Genomic DNA, 19,870 nt, shown 5'->3' on the forward strand with positions numbered 1-19,870 from the left:
GGAGAGCGTTGTGGAGCTTGGTTCAGGAGGACAGGAGCGGCGTAGCTAGACGCGGAGCGGAGCACGAGAAACCAAGAGCCGGGAGCCGGGGTGGCTGCGGCTTGCAGCCATGACCCCGGGAGTCCCCCCCTCCGCCGGGGGCCGGGGCATTTGATACCCTGCACAGCCGCTTGCAGCTGCCCCCGGAGGTAGCCACTGTCCTCCTGCTCCTCTCCCTCTCTCCCTCTCCCACCTCTTGCTTCGGCTTTCTTGCTCCAGTCACCCCGGAGTGGGGGCCGCCTCCCCTCCCTCGCCTGCCGGCTCTTCTTGCAAACTGGGGGTTTCTGGGCCAACGGCCGGAGCCGCCGCCGCCGCCGCCTCCCCCTCCCCCTGGCCCTGGCCATGGCTCGGCGGGTCCTGGGACTGAGGGTCCCGAGGACGTCCGGCGGTGTCTGCTTCAGCCTCCCACCGCCGCCGCCACCACTGCTGGGGCTGCTGCTGCTGTTGCTGCTGCTGGGGCAGGCGCGGGCTTTTGGGGACGAAGAGGAGAGGCGCTGCGACCCCATTCGGATCTCGATGTGCCAGAACCTGGGGTACAACGTGACCAAGATGCCCAACTTAGTGGGGCACGAGCTGCAGACCGACGCCGAGCTGCAGCTCACTACCTTTACCCCGCTCATCCAGTACGGCTGCTCCAGCCAGCTACAGGTGGGCACTGATCCTCCCGATTCCCTCCCCGTTCCCACTCGTGCCCTAAAACCCTTACCCCTAACCTCCCCTCCAACCCGTCTGGCACTGAACAGAGGCTAGGTCTCAAACGTTCCCACTTTGGATGTCTCGCCAGATAGAGCCCCTTACCTCTGCAGCCTGAAGGGAAGGGTAAAAGTCTGGATGGAAAGTGACTCCCCCTTTACTCCCCCTTTTCAGAGACTGAAAGCCAAATATTGTGTAAGTCATCTGGCCTGTTAAAGAACCCTCTCTTGCACCCCGCCCTAACGTTTTTCTCCCTTTCTCACCCCTGTCTGGCCAAGCCCCTAATCCTAGAGAAGCAGAGTGAGGGAAGGACTGGAGACTGTTATCTCAGCCAGAGATTAGGGGGTCACCGTTTGGTGGATTGGTGCAAGAGAGTGCCTGCCACCCTAGCCAGCTGCAGCTTCGATTTGAACGTAAAGGAACTCCTCCCTCTCTACCCCCGCCCCCGTTTCTATTCTATATGTAAAATTTTATATATAAAATAGAAACTCTTCGCAGTTCGTCCGAGTCAGTTAAATAAATTTGTCACTCTATTTTAATTCTCTTTTCTTCAATACTAACCGCAGGAGTTGATGTTCACCATCGAAATACAATCCTGTTGCATTCTGATGGTTTCCCACATTTCAAGGGACTGGAGATGCCTAGACCTTCCTCACACTCAGGAAGGATTTAGTTAAAGGAGAAGGAAACCACTTGTGAAAAGATGGAAGTGGTGAAATGGGCAGCAGAATAAGCTAGAGCAGATCATATACTCACATTTACTTGATATATAAGAAGACCACGTTGGGAGTCAGATCATCTGGGTTCGAATTCCAGCTGCCACTTACTAGTTAGGAGATCACTCCCCCAGATAGGAATGGTAAATTACTTACCTTCTTTGTCTCATCATTTGTCAGATGTGTGGGGTAGATTGTAAAGCTCCCTCCCAACTCCAGATCCTGTGTTCCTAATAGTAGGTGTCCAGGCAGAAAGCTCCAGAAATCTCTAGCCTCTGGAGTGTAACATCTACAGATAAGGTAGCAAGAAGCTACTCTCTCTTTATTGAGTTCACTTCCATAGTTCTTAACTCTTTTGTGTGCCATGGACACCTTTGGCAGTCTGGTGAAGCCTGTGGACCCATTCTCAGAATAAAGTTTTTATGTATGTAGAATTACAAAGGAAACAGAGACATAGTGATATACATTTTTCTCCCATCCAAGTTGAAATCTAGCCCTGAGCCCCATGAGTCCAGGTAAGGGAGGATAAGAACTCCTGATCACTTTGCTCAAAAAGAGCCTCTCGATGGATGACATGTATAGTTTTTTTTTTTCCACAGAAGTAATTTTAAAAATGACTTCAAGCCAAGATTTACATTTAGAGAGATATTTGGGTCGGTCCTCTTCCCTGTTGAGTTGTCTTTACCACAGAACAGGCTTTCTGCTTTTGGGAAATTCAGAACTTTGGAGTTGGCTTAAAAGGCAATTTATATGGGCTTAAGAAGTGATCCTCCAGCACTTATTTTGGAAACAACACATAGCCTGACCTCAGTGGTGATTTTGCTGGAGGAAAATGCTTCCACAGGGATATGTATTTTTAATTACATGTATGCTGGGGAAGCGGCCAAGCGGTTTGAAGGACAGGACTGGCTCTCTGTTCATGCTGGAAAACAGTCACTTGTAACTGTAGCCTTCACAGACAACATCTGTAAGGAGCCATGGAGACTGTTTATCAGGGCTGGACGAGTTGAGGACAGGGACTGTACTCTTATTGGTGACAACAGAGTTTTTAGGGGCTTTCAGATGGGGTTTTTAGAATACTCATTTATGAAAGAGTTCCTGTGACAGAAGTCCTAGGTTTCCGTCCTGTACATGGGTCCAAAAATGTCTCCACTGCATAATGGTTGAAGGCTTATATCAAAATATCTATTTCATTGCAAACTGTTTAGGAAGAGAGGGATATGGGGATTGGGAAGCGTGGGGCACAAAGGAGATCATTTCATTTTACTTTGAGGGAAATATTGATGTGGTAGGAAGTCAAATGTCTCTTTCCAATAATGGCCAACATAATTTAGACAGAGGGATATATCAATCACTAACAAGCATTAAGTGACTGGAAAGGGTACAGTGACAAGTGTGAAGGGCTTGGAACTGGGCTAACTGGGCTTGAAGCCCAGCTCTGTGTAACCTTGGCCAAGTCTGCTAACCTCTCTGAGCTCCAGTTTCTTCATTTACAAAATGGGATTAATAAATCTTGCATGGCCTCCCTTGAAGGGTAGTCATAAGAGCAGTGGTTTTAAAACCATCAAGTACTACAGAAAAATAGATTATCGTTGACTCTTTCAAATGGGAGCCAAAGATGAGTTAGAGTGCTTGGCTTTTACTTACATATTGTTCTAAAGTGGATTGTGTAATCATGTCCCTCAACTTTCTTTGTTCTACTAGAATAATAATAATAATATGTTTATAAAGCAGTGGTGGAATACTAGACTTGGATTCAGGAGAGCTGCATTTGAGTCCTGGCTCTGCCATTGACTAGCCAGTGAGTTGGCCTTTCTGGCCTCAGTTTCTTCATCTGTAGAAATGGAGTTTGGACTAAACTGATTTCTAAGGTCCCTTGGCTCCCAAGTTCTATGGGTTTCCATGGATGGTTCCTGTAACTATTATCTAATTTAATCTTTGCCACAACCCTCTGAGCTAGATAGTGCAAATATTATCCCTGTTTCTCAGAGGAGGAAACTGGGGCTCACCAAAGGTAAATGATTTGCTCATGTTTGTACAAGTTAGTAAGTAGCTAACCCAGGACCCAGGGATCAGACTCTAGGTCTACTGATTCCAAGTCCAGAGTCTACCCACTAATCCGTGGTGCCTTTTTCTACTGCAAAGAAGTACATGAGCTAAACTAGGGATGTCATTACTTTAGGAGAATGCATTATTTTTGTGCTATTTGGGGAAGTGGCATGGTATGGAGAGGGCACTGAATTTGGAATCAAGTTCTGCCTGTGCTGTTTATTAGCCAGGGCAAGTTACCTACCCCTCTGGGACTCAACTTCCTCATCGGTATAATGAAGGTGATGGACCAGGCTATTTATTTCTAAGGTTCCTTCCTGCTTCATTATTCTACCTTAAGAGATAAAAATAAAATACAAATATGGGCCATTCTGAAAACAAACACATATTGCCTGAATTCTGTTTGTATAATTGTTTTCTTCTATTTCATTGCTCATTTAGTTCTTCCTTTGCTCTGTGTATGTGCCAATGTGCACAGAGAAGATCAACATCCCCATTGGCCCGTGTGGAGGTATGTGCCTTTCAGTCAAGAGGAGGTGTGAACCTGTTCTGAAGGAGTTTGGGTTCGCCTGGCCAGACAGCCTCAACTGCAGCAAATTTCCCCCACAGAATGACCATAACCATATGTGCATGGAAGGCCCAGGTGATGAAGAAGTTCCCCTACCCCATAAGACACCCATTCAGCCTGGGGAAGAATGTCATAGCATGGGCACACATTCGGATCAGTACATTTGGGTGAAAAGAAGCCTGAACTGTGTCCTGAAGTGTGGCTATGATGCTGGCTTATACAGCAGGTCAGCCAAGGAGTTCACTGATATCTGGATGGCTATGTGGGCCAGCCTGTGCTTCATATCAACAGCCTTCACAGTGCTGACCTTCCTGATTGATTCATCCAGGTTTTCTTACCCTGAGCGTCCCATCATCTTTCTCAGTATGTGCTACAATATTTATAGCATTGCTTATATTGTGAGGCTGACTGTGGGCAGGGAAAGGATATCCTGCGATTTTGAAGAGGCAGCAGAACCAGTTCTCATCCAAGAAGGTCTTAAGAACACAGGATGTGCTATAATTTTCTTACTGATGTACTTCTTTGGGATGGCCAGCTCCATCTGGTGGGTTATTCTGACGCTCACTTGGTTCTTGGCAGCCGGTCTTAAATGGGGTCACGAGGCCATTGAAATGCACAGCTCTTATTTCCACATTGCAGCCTGGGCGATCCCAGCAGTGAAAACCATTGTCATCTTGATCATGAGACTGGTCGATGCTGATGAACTTACAGGCCTGTGCTATGTTGGGAACCAGAACTTGGATGCGCTCACAGGTTTTGTAGTTGCGCCACTCTTCACTTACCTGGTGATTGGAACATTATTTATTGCTGCTGGCTTGGTGGCCTTATTCAAAATCCGATCCAATCTCCAGAAAGATGGGACAAAAACAGACAAGCTAGAAAGGCTGATGGTCAAAATCGGAGTCTTCTCGGTGTTATATACAGTGCCTGCCACGTGTGTGATTGCTTGCTATTTCTATGAGATCTCCAACTGGACACTCTTCCTCTATTCAGCAGATGATTCTAACATGGCAGTCGAGATGCTGAAAATCTTTATGTCGTTGTTGGTGGGGATCACTTCTGGCATGTGGATATGGTCTGCTAAGACACTCCACACGTGGCAGAAATGTTCCAACAGACTGGTGAACTCAGGGAAGGTAAAACGAGAGAAGAGGGGAGATGGTTGGGTAAAGCCCGGGAAAGGAAATGAAACTGTAGTATAAACACAGCCAACTTGCAAGCCCCAAAGGGGGAAATGCTTGCATTTTGGTAGAAATGTGCACCCCCCCCTCAATCGTTTTGAGCAAGGCTCATATGTATGAGTACCCAACACATACTAAAAAATAAAGAGCCCCAAACATGTAACCTTACAGCATTTCTGCTGCCAGCAGTGGCGTTCTCCCAAATAGAAAGGCCAATAGAGGCTTTCAAAGCTGTGAAAAGTCAAACTGCTGATCACTTTAGCAGGTTGCAGTCCTGACATTGTATACAGACCCTGCCACTTTAGTGTCAAAGTTGCTGCCCCCTGTGTGGTCAGCAGTTATCAGAGCTATGTTTTGTAACTTGCAGGGAGAAAAATTAACTTTTTAAACCCTTTAAGATTTCAGATACTAACTGGGTCTTTCAAATAGTAACCCAACCAATAAACACTGGAAATGTTGAGTTCAGAGAAGTGTTACAAGGGTTTTCTAGTTTGGTTTTTTCAAAGGTGTTTACAGCATAACTTAAACATTTTCCATGGTGCCCAGTTTGCTCCTCAGAGCTGTGCCGATCATACCCACAATGGTGATGTAAAAATATTTCATTGTCTTTGTAATGAAATAGGATTGTTGGGGCAAAGTGTAAAAGCACATAGAGGGCCCAGTGGAAAACAAAACGAAACAAAACGAAAAACCTTATTTCAGTATCTCCTTCTGTTCCAGGATATTAGTCTTTCACTCCTCTGCACCTCACATTTTGCATTAATGACTTAAATGCATATCTTTATGCTAATTAAAAAAATACAGCATGACCAAGGGAGTGGGGGAATGGGGAATTAAGGGTGATTCACTTTCTGACAATCACTTAATTCAGAGAAAAATGAGATTTACCAAGTCTACTTACCTTACACACCCCAGAGACCCGTTGCAATGAGCAATTAAGACTTAATATATTTCACTTTGTGTGATTGCATCTCTGCAGACGCCAGTCTGGAAGGACTAAAATGTTAAGTTTCTTGGCAACTTTGTGTTCACACAGATTAACTGTGTAATTTGTGTGTGTCAATTACAATTAAAAGCACATTCTCCGACCATGACATAGTCCCCTGCCTGACTTTAAGCTATGGTCAGCTTGCATTCTCAGAATGATAGCACATTTTTTAAAAAATGTAAGAATGTTATCAGAGTCTGGTCTCCTCCATTCAACAATGGAGACATTTTCCCTTCTGTAAAGGGATCTGAGAGGAGCAAATACAACTCCTTGGTGCACAATTGTTTCCTAGTAATTGGCGATGGCTCTTGCTGGCTCCCTCGGAGGCAGCATGGCCTGAAGTATTTATATGGTGCTTAATGAATCTCCTGACTTCCAGCAAGGACCTTGTTTAGTTAGCAGGGGACATAGTGTAAACCATATAAACCTGCCTAGTGCTGAGAACTCACAGGTCTTAATTGCCCCATTGTTGACTGGCCCCATGCTTTGGACTGTGAAAACTTGCTTCACATTGAAGGAGAACTCTAGCAGTTTCTGGAAAATAGCAGTTCTTTTGAAAATGTAGTTGTCCCAAGCATTAACCTGCCTAAGACCTTCTTTAGGCTTCTAGTCTGCAACAAATGCAGTGTTTGCCATTACTGGACATACTTTTGATCCTTTCCATCCAATTCATAACCAGCCTTGGATGTAGCCCCTACTTAGCAACAGCATATCATAGGTTCATTCATCTTTTTTTTTTTTTAAACAAACTGTATTCTTTAAATAGGAAAGCTCTGGCCCCTCTGATTTGTATATGTATCTAGAGTCTCAGAATTCCAAGTAAGTGGCCAGATTTTGGTGATAAGCTTCTTTTATTGCTTGCTTCTGTCAAATATTGAACACCGTGACTGGTATGATCAGTCACGACTCTAGGAGGTTGAGAAAGGATCCTTGGCAAGGCTGGCGTGAATCAGTTTAGCTTAAATCAGAGACTGTATTGCATGTAGAATGTAAACCTTGAACTCCCTGTTCTGCACACAGACAGTTCCCATAAATGTCCAGGGCCACCAAATGCTTGCACAGGGGCAGAATCTGCCCTTACTCACGCTCTACTCCAGTGCCTAGGGAGTTGTGCATCAAATCTGGCCCAGGGAAAGGAGGAAGAACTACTCAGGAGGGAGAATGACTTAACTGAGGCTTAATATGGATGCCTGGCTGTTAACAATTCTGCATTTTATAAGTCTTTTAATCCTAACATTTCAGTGATCTTGTGACTTGGGCAGTCTAATCTAGTAGGAGAGAATACTCGAGTGGGAAAGTCAGGAGACCAGCTTTCACATGCTGCAGTGTTGGTCATTTGCTAGGTGCTGACATGCCACACTGCTCATCAAGTCTCTTGCCTTCTAAGGTAAAAATGTCCACAATCAGTAGCAGTCACCTCTGCTAGCTGAGTTGAAGCTTGGACCATGTAGATTACCTTGCCAAGTTTCCCTCCTGCTGCCTTTCAAATGAATGATATATTTAAGACTGAGAGCAGGCATTCTTAACCTGTTCTGCAGCATGAACCCTTCCCTCTGGAAGCAGTTTGGGGAAGCCTATGGACCCCTTTTCAGAATAATGATTTTACATACAAAATGTAAAAGACACCAGATTACCGAGGAAACAAATTATATTGCAATATGTTAGTGTATTACAACAAATTAAATTGCAATACAGTTATTAAAAATATTTTTCTTCAGTATATAGACTCTAGGTTAAGAGTAGGCAGAGGAATTTGGTGGAATGATGTTTGCATCTGTGTTTTCCACAGTGTGTTAGTTGGCTTTTTGCTGTAGCCAGAGCCTCAGACAGTTTATATCTGCTTTGAAGAACCTCTATCCCATTTGGCATTTGAACCCAAAGAATGCCTACTATGTATACAACTCTGTGGACACAAAGGTGCACACATTCGTTTTTATTCTACTGTCAGGGGTTTTCACCACGGGATTGCTTAATTCTGGCCTCGTTTGGGTCTGTTGAACTGCTTTGTCCACTTTGCAAAGTGGAGTGGAGCCTCCCTGAAAGCCCATCCATGTGTTCCATGGGCCTTTAGTGCAGTAAGGCAAGTGGGGCCTTCCACTCTTGGCACTCACTCTCACCTCCCTGCGTGATTTCTTCTTCTTCCTTTTTTTTTTTTTTTAAGATTACTCCCTAATGTAGGAGCATGGGCATGGCAGGGGGCGAAGCAGCAGTGACTCTGCAGGGAAACCTTGTGGACCATAATGCAAACAACCTTCCTTTGCAAGGCTGGGATCCATCTCTGCTGGTTTCAGGAAGGCCAGGTATCCTTTGCCCTCCTTTTCAATTAAATTAAGCATCTACAGGGGAGATAGAAAGTTTGGATAAGGCATGGCCCCTGGCCTCTGCTGGGGGGAGAAGACAAATCCAGATGGCTTTAATATACAGTATTACATGGTAAATGCATCATACAATTGCAAACAAAGTGCTTTGTGAGTACAGGTCTGAGGGGGAAGGTAATTCCACTGGCAGGCAATTCCATTTCTTATCCTCTGTATTGGGATTCACTGTGGCTTATCTTGGTTAATGTTGTGGCAGCATCTTGCCTGGCAAAAAGCCAAGACTGCTTTTCTTCCTTTGGAACTTGGGAGAAGTTGTCATCTGTCACTTGTGGGAAGATTCTTTGGTAGCTGGAGAATTTAGCTATAAAAACCAAAGCCTCTCCATCCACTTTCAGATGGGAATCTACTAAACCATTAAACCAGAGTATTCTCAAATCTCTGCTGAACTTCTTCCCTTCCCTCTTCCACCCCTCCCCCTTCTTAGGCCAGGATGAATTTCAGGGCAGAATAGAATGAATTACTATGGAGTCTGTTTGGGCAAGCAAGGTGGTCTGGCTGAACTTGATTCACATCCTTTTCCTCTAATGCTGGCCCATTTTCTGTCCTCTTGGACTGCTGCTGGGTTAGCAGCTTGCTGAGGTGTCCTGGAACCGGACAAAGTGGGGGAAGGGGGAGAAGGCTTCATTTCCATGAGTTGGCTTTCTTCTGATGTTTCCCCATCAATTCTCTCCTACACTGGAGATCTAGATTTTGATTTGGAAGGAAACCTTAAAAGCCATGGAGTCCAACCCTTTCATTTTACAGATATGGGAACTGAGGCACATAGAGGTTAAGTTACTTGCCTAAAATCAGGTAAAAGCAGGATTTTAACCTAAGTCTTCCGGACTCCAAGTCTAGCCCCTATTCAGTATTCTTGGCATCCAGATCCTGAGACTGCGTTACTATTAATAGAACCACATCATGTCCTCCAGTCCTGCCACTTCTTCCCTTCTCCAGGCCTCAGTTCCCACATCTGTAAAATGGGGGAGATGGACTAGATCAGAAGGGTCAAAGTGCAGCCCACTTTAGTGTGTGTTTTTCTAAGTCAATATTCAGGCCTGCAGGGATCCTGACATGGATTTTAGTGGGCCCCATTTCTATTTGATTTTGAGATGATCACTGACAATTTTTTCAATTCTACATCTGTGAGCCTATAATTCTTTTTCATAGCAGCCACTGCCAAAGTCTGAAAATATGGTGCAACCTTTGGCTGCTTGTAGAAATGGCAACTGCAGTACTTTTATAGGGTAGCAGAGCCGGGAAATCCAGAGCTGGAAGGTTGAGGGATAAACCAAGAAGAGTAACACAAACTTCTGTACACTGCATGCATGCTATATGGAATTGTAGAGAGAGTGCTAGAGTTGGAGTCAGGAAAACCTGAGGTCACATCCTGCCTTGGGCACTAGCTGTGTTTGACTGTGATTGAGTCACTTAACCTGGCTGAGCCTCAGTGTTCTTATCTGCAAAATGGAAATAGTAATACCTCTAATACTTACTTGTGAGGTTCAAATGATATATAACGCATGTAAAGTGCTTTACAAACTTTAAAGCCATATATAAATCTTAGTTACTATTATTATTAGTGTTCTGTGCTATAGCAGGCATGTTAGAGAGGGCTTTTGATTTAAATACTCATGCTTTATTGTTCCTTGGCAAATTCCTTATTCTTTTCTTTCTTGTGCTTGGGCCCAGGCCCCTAACTTGGGTTTGTATCTTGCCTGGGAAAAAGACCTATGCTATCCTCTCCTTAGACCCAAGATAGGGATTCTTTCCAGCTGCCAAGAGAACCCTTTGCTTGACCAGGGAGTGAATATACTGCCTATTTTTTTTTTAAAGCAGTGGCATTTATTTGATTTCACTAAAATATTTTCTCAGCCAATCTGGTTAGCTCTACTTCCTGCCAGCTACTTGGGTAACATAATTTACACAGCGTGAAGTAGGCCCTTGAGAATGGTGTTGTAACAAAGGTCCTGCTGTAATGCTTTCTTTTGCTAAGTCTAACTGGCCTTGATGGCACTGACTTGGGCCTCATTTAAGCTTCTCTTTTTTTTTCTTTTTTCTTTTTCCTTTTCGAATTGGCAGAGTCTGCAGTGTTGATTCAAGGTAGGCCTCAAGTAGCGAGGCTTAGCTCAAATCTATTCATTTCCATTGTGCTTGAATTTCTCCTTGGTCTTCTATAGTGTTCAAAATCACCATCATCATTCAAGGTGGCATTTAGGTAGACTAGTGCTTTTGGTTTCTTCATTGCTGTGTTCGTCTGTCCTCTGTCTATTTCGAAGAAGAGAGTTTCTGGTCAATGAAAGACTGATGTCTATTTTTGCTTTCAGGTGGTCTTTGTTTCAGAAATATTTTCATCCCCTCTCCGTTGTCGTCATTCTACTGCTTGATTATAAAGCCTATGAAGGCTGAGATCATGTCTTCCTCAGCACCTGTCACTGGAGTCCTATAAATGGAAGGTGCTTTCTCATTTCACTTTTGTGAATGAATGATTGACTCAGTTATTGCACTTAGGTGTAGGTCGGTCACTTAAACCACTCACTGCCAGAGTCTCTACCTGTGGGTCTTGCCTGGCTCCCACCTACCTCACAGGGATGTTGTGAGTGAGGTTGCAGGAGTATCAACACTAAAGACTCTTGAGCTCCTTTGAAGGAAGGTGCTTTGAGTATTGATTGCATTTAGAAGAGGGAACAGCTGAAATGTGACTAGCCCTATTGTAAATGGCATTGCAGCCAGCTCTTATAGCCCCTCTTCCCACCCTACAGCCAGCCATCTGGAGGCCAACCTGTGAAGGTTCTGAGATGTTGGACATAGAGGTACCAGGATGATAGTCTATTAAACATGTCCTGAATGAATTTCTGAACTTTAAAGACAATGGACACTGATGTTTTTTAGGATGTACAAAAGCATATCTGCAATAATGTATGTACTGTAAATTTCTAATTTATCACTGTACAAAAGAAACTTTGCTATTTAATTTTTGTATCAAAGGAAAATAAAGTTTTGTTTATTAGCCCTTGTGTGAATAAGGAATAACTTTTTTCTTTTGACATTTTTTTGCTATCTTGTTTATTTGTCACTGCCATTTCCCAATATTTATTTACCCTATCTCCCCATCCCCATTCCCGTGGCTCTCTTATTACTAAGAAGAAAAAAATTGCAACAAAACTTAATGAAACATGCTCAGGTCTGACAATATGTAGTGTTTCACACTTACAGTCTCTCACCTTTGCAAAGAAGGGAGAAAGAAGATGCATTCTCAGACCTCCTCTTTGGGATCAATCTTGCTCATTATAGTGTCACAGTATTCAATTTTGTTTTGTTGTTGTAGTCATTGAATATGTTGTTTTCTGGCTCTGCTTACTTCACTTTGCTATTTTTTATTTTTGAATTTAAGTATTTTTTCCTGATTACATGTAAAAACAATTTCAGCCTTCATTTTTTTTACAATTTTGAGTTCCAAATTGTTTCCCATCTTCCCTCCCCTCCCCTATCATTGAGAAGGTAAGCAATTTGATAAAGGTTATACATGTGTAGTCATGCAAAACATATTTCCATATTAGTCATCTTGTGGAAAAAAATGCAGACAAAAAACCTGAGGAAAAATAAAGAAAGTTAAAAAAAAGTTAATCCTCATGACCATCTTTGCACCTTTCATGTCGCAGGGTCTTAAAAAAGATTTGTTCCTTCATTTTCTATATAACTTCAAATTTTCTTTTGCAATATTTTTCTTTCAGCTGCCCAAGTTCTGTTGTTTTGCTTTCCCAAGGGGTAGGAAATCACAAATTAAAAGCAGCAGTAAAGAGTATTGAGTAGGTCAATACATAGGCTGGCCACTATTGGATAGTAATCTCTTCTTGATAATCAAGGAGAGAAAGTGAAAAAAGGGAAAAGTTGGCTCCTTTCTATGAAGTGGAGGGGAGGATTGAGCTATAGGAGAAACCTGACTATCCAGATCATGTAGAATGAGACATAACCCAAAACATATACAAATCCTGATTGTTCTAGCTGTCCAACTTTCCCAGCTATCAGCTCTTGCATTTCCTTTGCCCCCTGGCCTTGCTTACAACTCGAGCATTGCTCAAAAGCCACCCTGAATGACTGTTAGAGTCAGCTGTTAGTTGGGCTGTCCATTCAACTGATCCTATTTAGCTTTAAAGGACATAGCTAGGTGGTTCAGTGGATGGAGTTCAGGGCCTGAAGTCAGAAAGACCTGACTTCAAATCCAGCCTCAGACACTTACCGGCAGCATGACCCTGGACGAGTCACTTAACCTTGTTTGCCTCAGTTTCCTTATCTGTAAAATGAGCTGGAGAAGAAAATGGAAAAACTACTCCAATCTGTTTGCCACAAAAACCCCAAAAGAGGCCATGAAGAGTTGGACGTGACTGAAAACAACTAAGCAATGACACAACTTCTAGACTCTTCCCATTAAGTGATATGACACCTCTTGTTTCATTGCTCTCTTCTGTAATGCCCATGAATTCATTACAAAAGTAGAGAAGCTGAGTCTGTAATTTACTAAAAAATAATAAGAATAACTTATTGAGATCTGGGAAGATACCCAGTTTCTTTGGTAGACACCTTAATGGGTCTTCATATCCCAGAGTTAGAAGAGGCCTCAGAGTTCATCTGGTCCAACTCCCTGCCTAATGGATGATTCCACTTGACAGAATTCTTGAATGGTTACCCCAGTCTGTTTGAAGATCTTCTGTGATGTGGAACTCATTCCCTCCTTAGACAGACAATCCACAGTTGAACAGCTCTAATCCTTAGGAAGTTAATCTTTATATTAAGCCAAAATCAGTTTCCCTGTAGCTTCCACCTATTTGGTCCCATTTCTTTCATTTGAAGCTACACTGAGTACATCTAATGCCTCTTCCATGTTTAAAGACAAGTTATCTTGAGTGACAAAGTCTGGAATAACCTTAAAAGGCTGGTGTTTGCTGCTGATACTGCTGCTCCTGGGCATTCAGCGTGGTGTAAGTACCTAGGTGTATGGCTAGTCCAAACTTTTAGATGTATCTACCTCAGTGCCTAGGCTGAGGACAGGTGGAGGAGGGAAGGGGTGATGGGATTGGGTGTGACACGTAGAGTGGACAAGAGCCAGTCAAAGGGGAAGGTTTTTTCCCTATGACTATCCTCTACTAGCAGAAGGAGTGGGGAAGGAATTTCCTTCTTATCCTCACCCATTGAAATAGTTTATATGGCTAAGTGAATAGTGCTGGTTTAGGAGTCTAGAAGACTTGAATTCAAATCTGGCCTTTGACACTTATTTGCAGTATGACCCTGGGCAAGTCACTTGACCTCTGTTTCAGTTTCTTCAACTGAAAAAATGGGTATGATAATTACCTCCCAGGGATGTGATGATCAAATGAAATAACGTTTGTAAAGCCGTGTCTGACACCGTGTCTGGCACATAGTAGGTACTTATTCCTTCCTTTCCCCTTCCCCTTTTCCATCCTACTTCCATGTTCTGGGGAAAAGAAGGGAATGCATAGGGGCAGCTAGATGGTGCAGTGGATGGAGTACCAGCTCTGGATTCAGGAAGACGTGAGTTCAAATCCAACTTCAGACATTTGACACTCACTAGCTGCTTGACCCTGGGCAAGTCACTTAACCCTATTGCCTGGCCAAAAACAGCAACAACAACAACAACAACAACAACAACAAAACCAAACAAACCAAACAAACAAACAAAAAAATTGATATGGAAGAAGGAAATGTGTGGTTTTCCTATCTGGACCCGCCTACCTAGGGTTCTGCATTCTGTGATCATCATGAGGAAGCTTGGAGCAGTGGAAAGAATGCTGACTTTGGCATTAGGTGATGTGGGTTTAAATCTGGGGTCTGTTGCTTACTACCTGCATAACTTTAGACAAATCATTTAAAACACAGCAGTTTTCTCATCTGCAAAATGGTAGTTTAATGTTCCACTTCAGTCATCCTATCATTAGGAGAATGCATTCTAAGCACCCCGCACTGGTACAGTGAATGGGAAGAGAGTATAATGATGAATTTTCAAACTTCCTTTCTGTCTGCTGCCTGATTTTCCTTTAGGCCCACTGCCCGAGTTTCTGTAAGCACGACTTGATTTCCTTTAGGGCCTGAGAATGTACTTACTCCCCCCTCCCCTTTCCCCTCTTGGTTTTATTAGTGCCATACAAAACTCCAGGCATGTCAGGATAATTACTGCACAGCCATACCTCACAGATGGGGAAACAGGAACGGTGACTGATGGATTTGGCCACTGCATAGGAAGTGGATGACAGGGTCAGGCCAAGTGTTTTTTTAATTGCCAGTATTCTCTGGAAAAGTGGTATCACAGTAATACTTCTAGAGACTCAAACTTAAGCTTCAAAAACAGTTACAGGGTGCCATTAATGAGATGTGTGACCTTGGCCAAGTCACTTAGCTTTTTAGGTCCTCAGTTTTCTCCTCCGTGCGATGACGGGACTAAAATTGATAATCACTATTATGATTAGATGCTTCTCTGACCAGTTTCCAGTGTCGATGTGCTTTGCAGACGGCTTATTTTAATTGGTACTTTTTTCTCTTCTTCCTCCTCCTTCCAATAAATATTGAGAGAGCCCAGAATGCTGAGTAAGTATTGGAGAATTTAAAAAGAATACAGGTTTACGAGTCCTAGGTCTATTGGACAAAACCTTTTACTTAGAGTCAGCAGAAATCAGCATTCAAATCCTGGATCTGATAGGATTTGTTAATAATACTGATTAATTAATAATAATGCTAGGAATAGCTGTGTGAACCTGTGTTCATTTATTGGCTCATTGATTCATTCATTTGGTTGTTTACATTGATCTGACTAAATAAATATTTAAACAAGTTTTTTTATGAACTTAACATTTATCAACAAACCTTCTAATATACAAAGAATATCAGTCTGTCAATCAATAAGCATTTATTAATCACCATGAGCTAGATGGGGCAGTTAGGTGTTACAGCATATAGAGCACAGGCCCTGGAGTCATTCCTGAGTTCAAATCTGGCCTCAGACATTTACTAACCGTGTGACCCTGGACAAGTCACTTAACCCTGTTTGCTTCAGTTTCCTTATATATAACATGAACCGGTAAACCATTCCTGTATCTTTGCCAAGAAAATCCCAGATAGGGTCAGAAAGAGTTGGACACAACTCAAAAATGACTAAATAACAACAAAATATTCTGTACTAAGTGTTGGGAATACCCATACAAGAAGAAAGAAAGGTAATCTCTGCCCTCAAAGATCTTATATTCTAATGTAACAAGCATTCATTAAGTGCTTGTTATGTGCAAAGCACAAAGTCTAAAATGGGATACTCCTTGTCCTCAAGAAACTTACAATCTGGTTAGGAGAAACAACACGTACCAACATAGATATATACAAAATATAGAGGAGATAATTTTGGGAGTAAGGAACTAGCAGCTGGGGAGCCAGAAAAGTTTTCATGTAGAGAATAAACTTTGAACTGAGCCTTGAGAAAAGTAGGGATTCCGAGAGGTGAAGGGGAGAACAAGTGTATTCGAGGAGCAGGGTTCAAGCGGTGCAAAGACAAGTAGATGGAAGATGGAGTTCTGTGTTTGAAGAAAAGGAAGAAGGCCAGTTTGGATGGATTGTGACATTTTTAGAGTAAAGTCTAAAGAACCTACAAAAGTAGGTTGGGGCCAGGTTGTGAAAGACTTTAGATGCCAAACTGAGGAATTTATATTTGATCGGAGAGGTAATAGGGAACCCCTGAAGTTTATAGAGTAGGGGAATGACGTGGTCAGATCACTTTTAGGAAAATCTTTGGCTATTGTGTGGAGCGTTGATTAGAATGGGAAGAGATTTGAGGCAAAAGGACCAATTAGTTGCCTTGTAATGGCCCAGGTGAGAGGCGGTGAAAGCCTGGGCTAGGTTGGTGGTTGGGTGAGTAGAAAGGACAGGTGGATTTCAGAGATATTGTGGAAATAAAAATGGCCAGATTTGACAATTGATTAGCTATGTAGGGTGAGTGAATGAGGAGCTGAAGACAACACAAATGGATAAAAAAAGAGGAACAAAACAAAAAGGTGTACAGATGTAGTATGTGTGGGGTGACAGTAGCATCTCCTACCTCTCACGTGGAGTGTATGGACTCCTACCGACTCTCTGGGTTGGCTGGCTCTCTCTAACCTTTCCTAACTGAGGCAGGTCAAGGTTCCCAGAGAAAGACCACCACTATCCACATTCAAACTCTCTTAGGATCCTAGGTGTAACCTTGTAATGGGGGAATATACTCCTCTTCCTCTTTAGCTCTTTAGCCTCCACTGGGGCACTTCCATTCATACAAAATCAGCCATTCACAATAATGACATTAGAGGCAACTAGAGAAAATGGTAAACAAAGGGCTGACTTGGATGACTTGAGTTCAAATCCTAATTCGTATACTTATGGGAAGTGTGACCCTGGGCAAGTCACAACCTCTCACTATCAATTTCTTTATCTGTAAAATGAGGACAATAATAGTACCTACCTCACAGGACAGTTGTGAGGATCAAATTTTATATATACATATATATATATATGTATATATGTGTACACACATATACACATATATGTATGTATAGGTACATATATTGCATATACGTATGTATGTATGTATATGCTACTTTGAAAACTTTAAACTACTAAATAAATGCTAGTTATCATGATGATAACATATTTAGATCTTAAGCATAACCATTTACTTAACAATAAAACAAATACAGGAATAATAAATACATTATAATACACACATAAACCTGAGTCACAGACTCTCACCAATGCACACTGAATTTTTTAGGGAGAGTGAGCACACACTTTTAGAAACCCGGTAGAGAAACACATGAGTGAGAGAAACCCATGTGCCTCGACACTTTATGACTCTGAATTTCAGGCTGTGGAATTATTGTTCCATTCAGGAACATCTGAACTACAATAAAGTTGCTTCTATCTGTTAACTGCCACACTTCTGATCTTCACCACTTTTCAGCTGGGCAAATCTTTTTCTCTTCTACTCTCAAATGAATAAAGCATTTATAAGCTCTCTCAAGTTACACTCACTTAAGTTTTTTTCTTCAATTTACTATTTATTTTAAACATTCTTTTCTTTTTAAATTTTGATTTTCAGATTCTCTCCTCTCCCACCGTTGTCCCATTCACTGAGAAGGCAAACAGTATATCAATTATACATGTGAAATCATGCAAAATATATTTCCTTTTTAGCCATATTGAAAAGAAGTGAGAAAATTATACTTTAATTTGTACTCAGAGTTCATCAGTTGTTCATCTACTTTGGAGGTGGATAGCATTTTTTCATCTCTTTGTCTTTTGGAATTGTTTTAGAGATCATTGTATTGATGGGGGTATCACAGTTGATGATTATTATAGCATTGCTGTTACTTAGATCAATGATCTCCTCTTTCTTCTCACTTCACTTTGCATCAGTACATACAGGTCCTGCCATGGTTTTTCTGAAACCACCACCACTATCATTTCCTATAACACAATAGTACTCCAGCACAATCATATGCTACAACTTGTTCAGTAATTCCCCAGTTGATGAGCATCCCCTCAATTTCTAATTCCTTCTCACCACAAAAAGAGCTGCTGTAAATATTTTTGTATCTATAGATCCTTTCCCTTTTCTTTGATCTGTTCGGGGTACAGGCCTAGTAGTTGTATAGCTGGATCAAAGGATATGCACAGTTTTAAATCCCTTTGGGCGTAGTTCCAGATTGTTCTCCAGAATGGTTAGATCAACTCATTACTCCACCAAGAGTGCATTAATATTCCTATTTTCTCTTCTCCCCTCCAGCATCTGTCATTTCTGATAGGTATTAGATGATACCTCAGAGTTATTTTAATTTGCATTTCTCTAATTACTGGTGATTTAGAGCATTTTTTAATATGACGATATATAGTTTTGATTTCTTCTTCTGAAAACTGCTTCTTCATATCCTTTGACCATTTACTAATTGAGAAATGGCTTTTTTTTTTTTTACAAATTTGACTCAATTATAGATTTGAGAAACGAGGCTTTTATCAGAGAAACATAAAATGTTTTGATATTACTTCATTGTCTGTGGTACCATTTAGCAAAATGTAGTTTCCCTGATTTTCTCTTTTAATTAAGGGTATTTTTGCTTTTGCTTTGTCTGAGATCACAATTGCTACTTCTGCCTTTTTTACTTCAGCTGACACATAATAGATTCTGCTCCAGCCCTTTATTTGAACCCTGTGTTTGTATTTCTGTTTTAAGTTTGTCTCTTGATCACAACATATTGTTGGATTCTGGTTTGTAATCCATTTTGCTATCTACTTCTGTTTTATGGGTTAGCTCCTTTTATTCCCATTCCCAGTTATGATTACTAATTTTCTTTCCTTCTATCCTATTTTCTTCTGTTTATCCTTCTCTCTTTCTTTTTATCCTGTCCCTCCTCAAAAATCTGTTTTGCTTCTGACCACTACCTCCCTTAATCTGCTCTCCCTTTTATTACCACCCCGCCCCTGCCCGCTTATCTCTTATATTTGTTTCCTCCTTTCTTCTTATTGGGTAAAATAGATTTCTATACCCAACTGAGTGTGTGTGTGTGTGTGTGTGTGTGTGTGTGTGTACATATTTCTTCCCTCTCTGAACCCATTCCAATGAGAGTGAGCAGGTTCAAGCATTGACCACCTCCCCCCACCACAATAAAATCTTTTCCTTGTGTGCCTCTTTTATGTGAGGAAATTTTCCCCACTCTACTTCTCCCTTTCCCTTTCTCCTAGTGCATTCTTCTTTCTCATCTCTACATATTTTTTTGAGATCATGCCAACATAATTAACTCACACTTATGCCCTCTGTCTACTCCTCCTAACTTCCCTAATAAGGATAAAGTTCTTAGAAGTTGCATGTATATCATCTTCCCACATTGGAATGTAAACAGTTTAACCTTATTGAATCCCTTATGATTATTCTTTTGTGTTTACCTTTTTATGCTTCTCTCAAGTCTTCTGTTTGAATGTCAAATTTTCTGTTCAGTTCTGGTCTTTTCATCTGGAATGCTTGAAAGGCCTCTATTTCATTAAATATCTGTTTTTTTACTCTGAAGGATTATACTCAATTTTCCTGGGTAGATTGTTCTTGATTGTAATCTTAGCTCCTTTGCCTTCTAGAATATCATATTCCAAGCCCTCCATTCCTTTAATGTGAAAGCTGCTAAATTTTGTCTTATCCTAACTGTAGCTCCATGATATTTAAATTGTTTCTTTCTAGTTGCTTGCAATATTTTCTTCTT

At 41.8% G+C, this 19,870-nt stretch overlaps 1 protein-coding gene across 3 annotated transcripts in view; it reads left to right on the plus strand.

Moving 5' to 3' along the window:
• Positions 1-358: 358 nt before the first annotated feature.
• The window catches only part of FZD4 (frizzled class receptor 4), a 29,310-nt gene continuing 9,798 nt past the window's right edge, over positions 359-19,870 (plus strand). The window contains exons 1-3 of one of the 3 annotated variants that reach the window (XM_027848121.1): positions 359-687; positions 3,939-5,201; positions 8,396-10,091. In XM_027848121.1, coding sequence (XP_027703922.1) covers positions 382-687; positions 3,939-5,201; positions 8,396-8,407 — 1,581 coding nt within the window. In that variant the 5' untranslated portion in view covers positions 359-381 and the 3' untranslated portion in view covers positions 8,408-10,091. Of the gene's footprint in view, positions 688-3,938; positions 5,415-8,395; positions 10,092-19,870 lie in introns of those variants that run through there. The other 2 variants (XM_027848120.1, XM_027848119.1) reach the window with 2 other exon arrangements.

This window comes from Vombatus ursinus, unplaced genomic scaffold (assembly GCF_900497805.2).
Source record: "Vombatus ursinus unplaced genomic scaffold, bare-nosed wombat genome assembly UNPS02005659.1, whole genome shotgun sequence".
Taxonomy (NCBI): Eukaryota; Metazoa; Chordata; class Mammalia; order Diprotodontia; family Vombatidae; genus Vombatus; species Vombatus ursinus.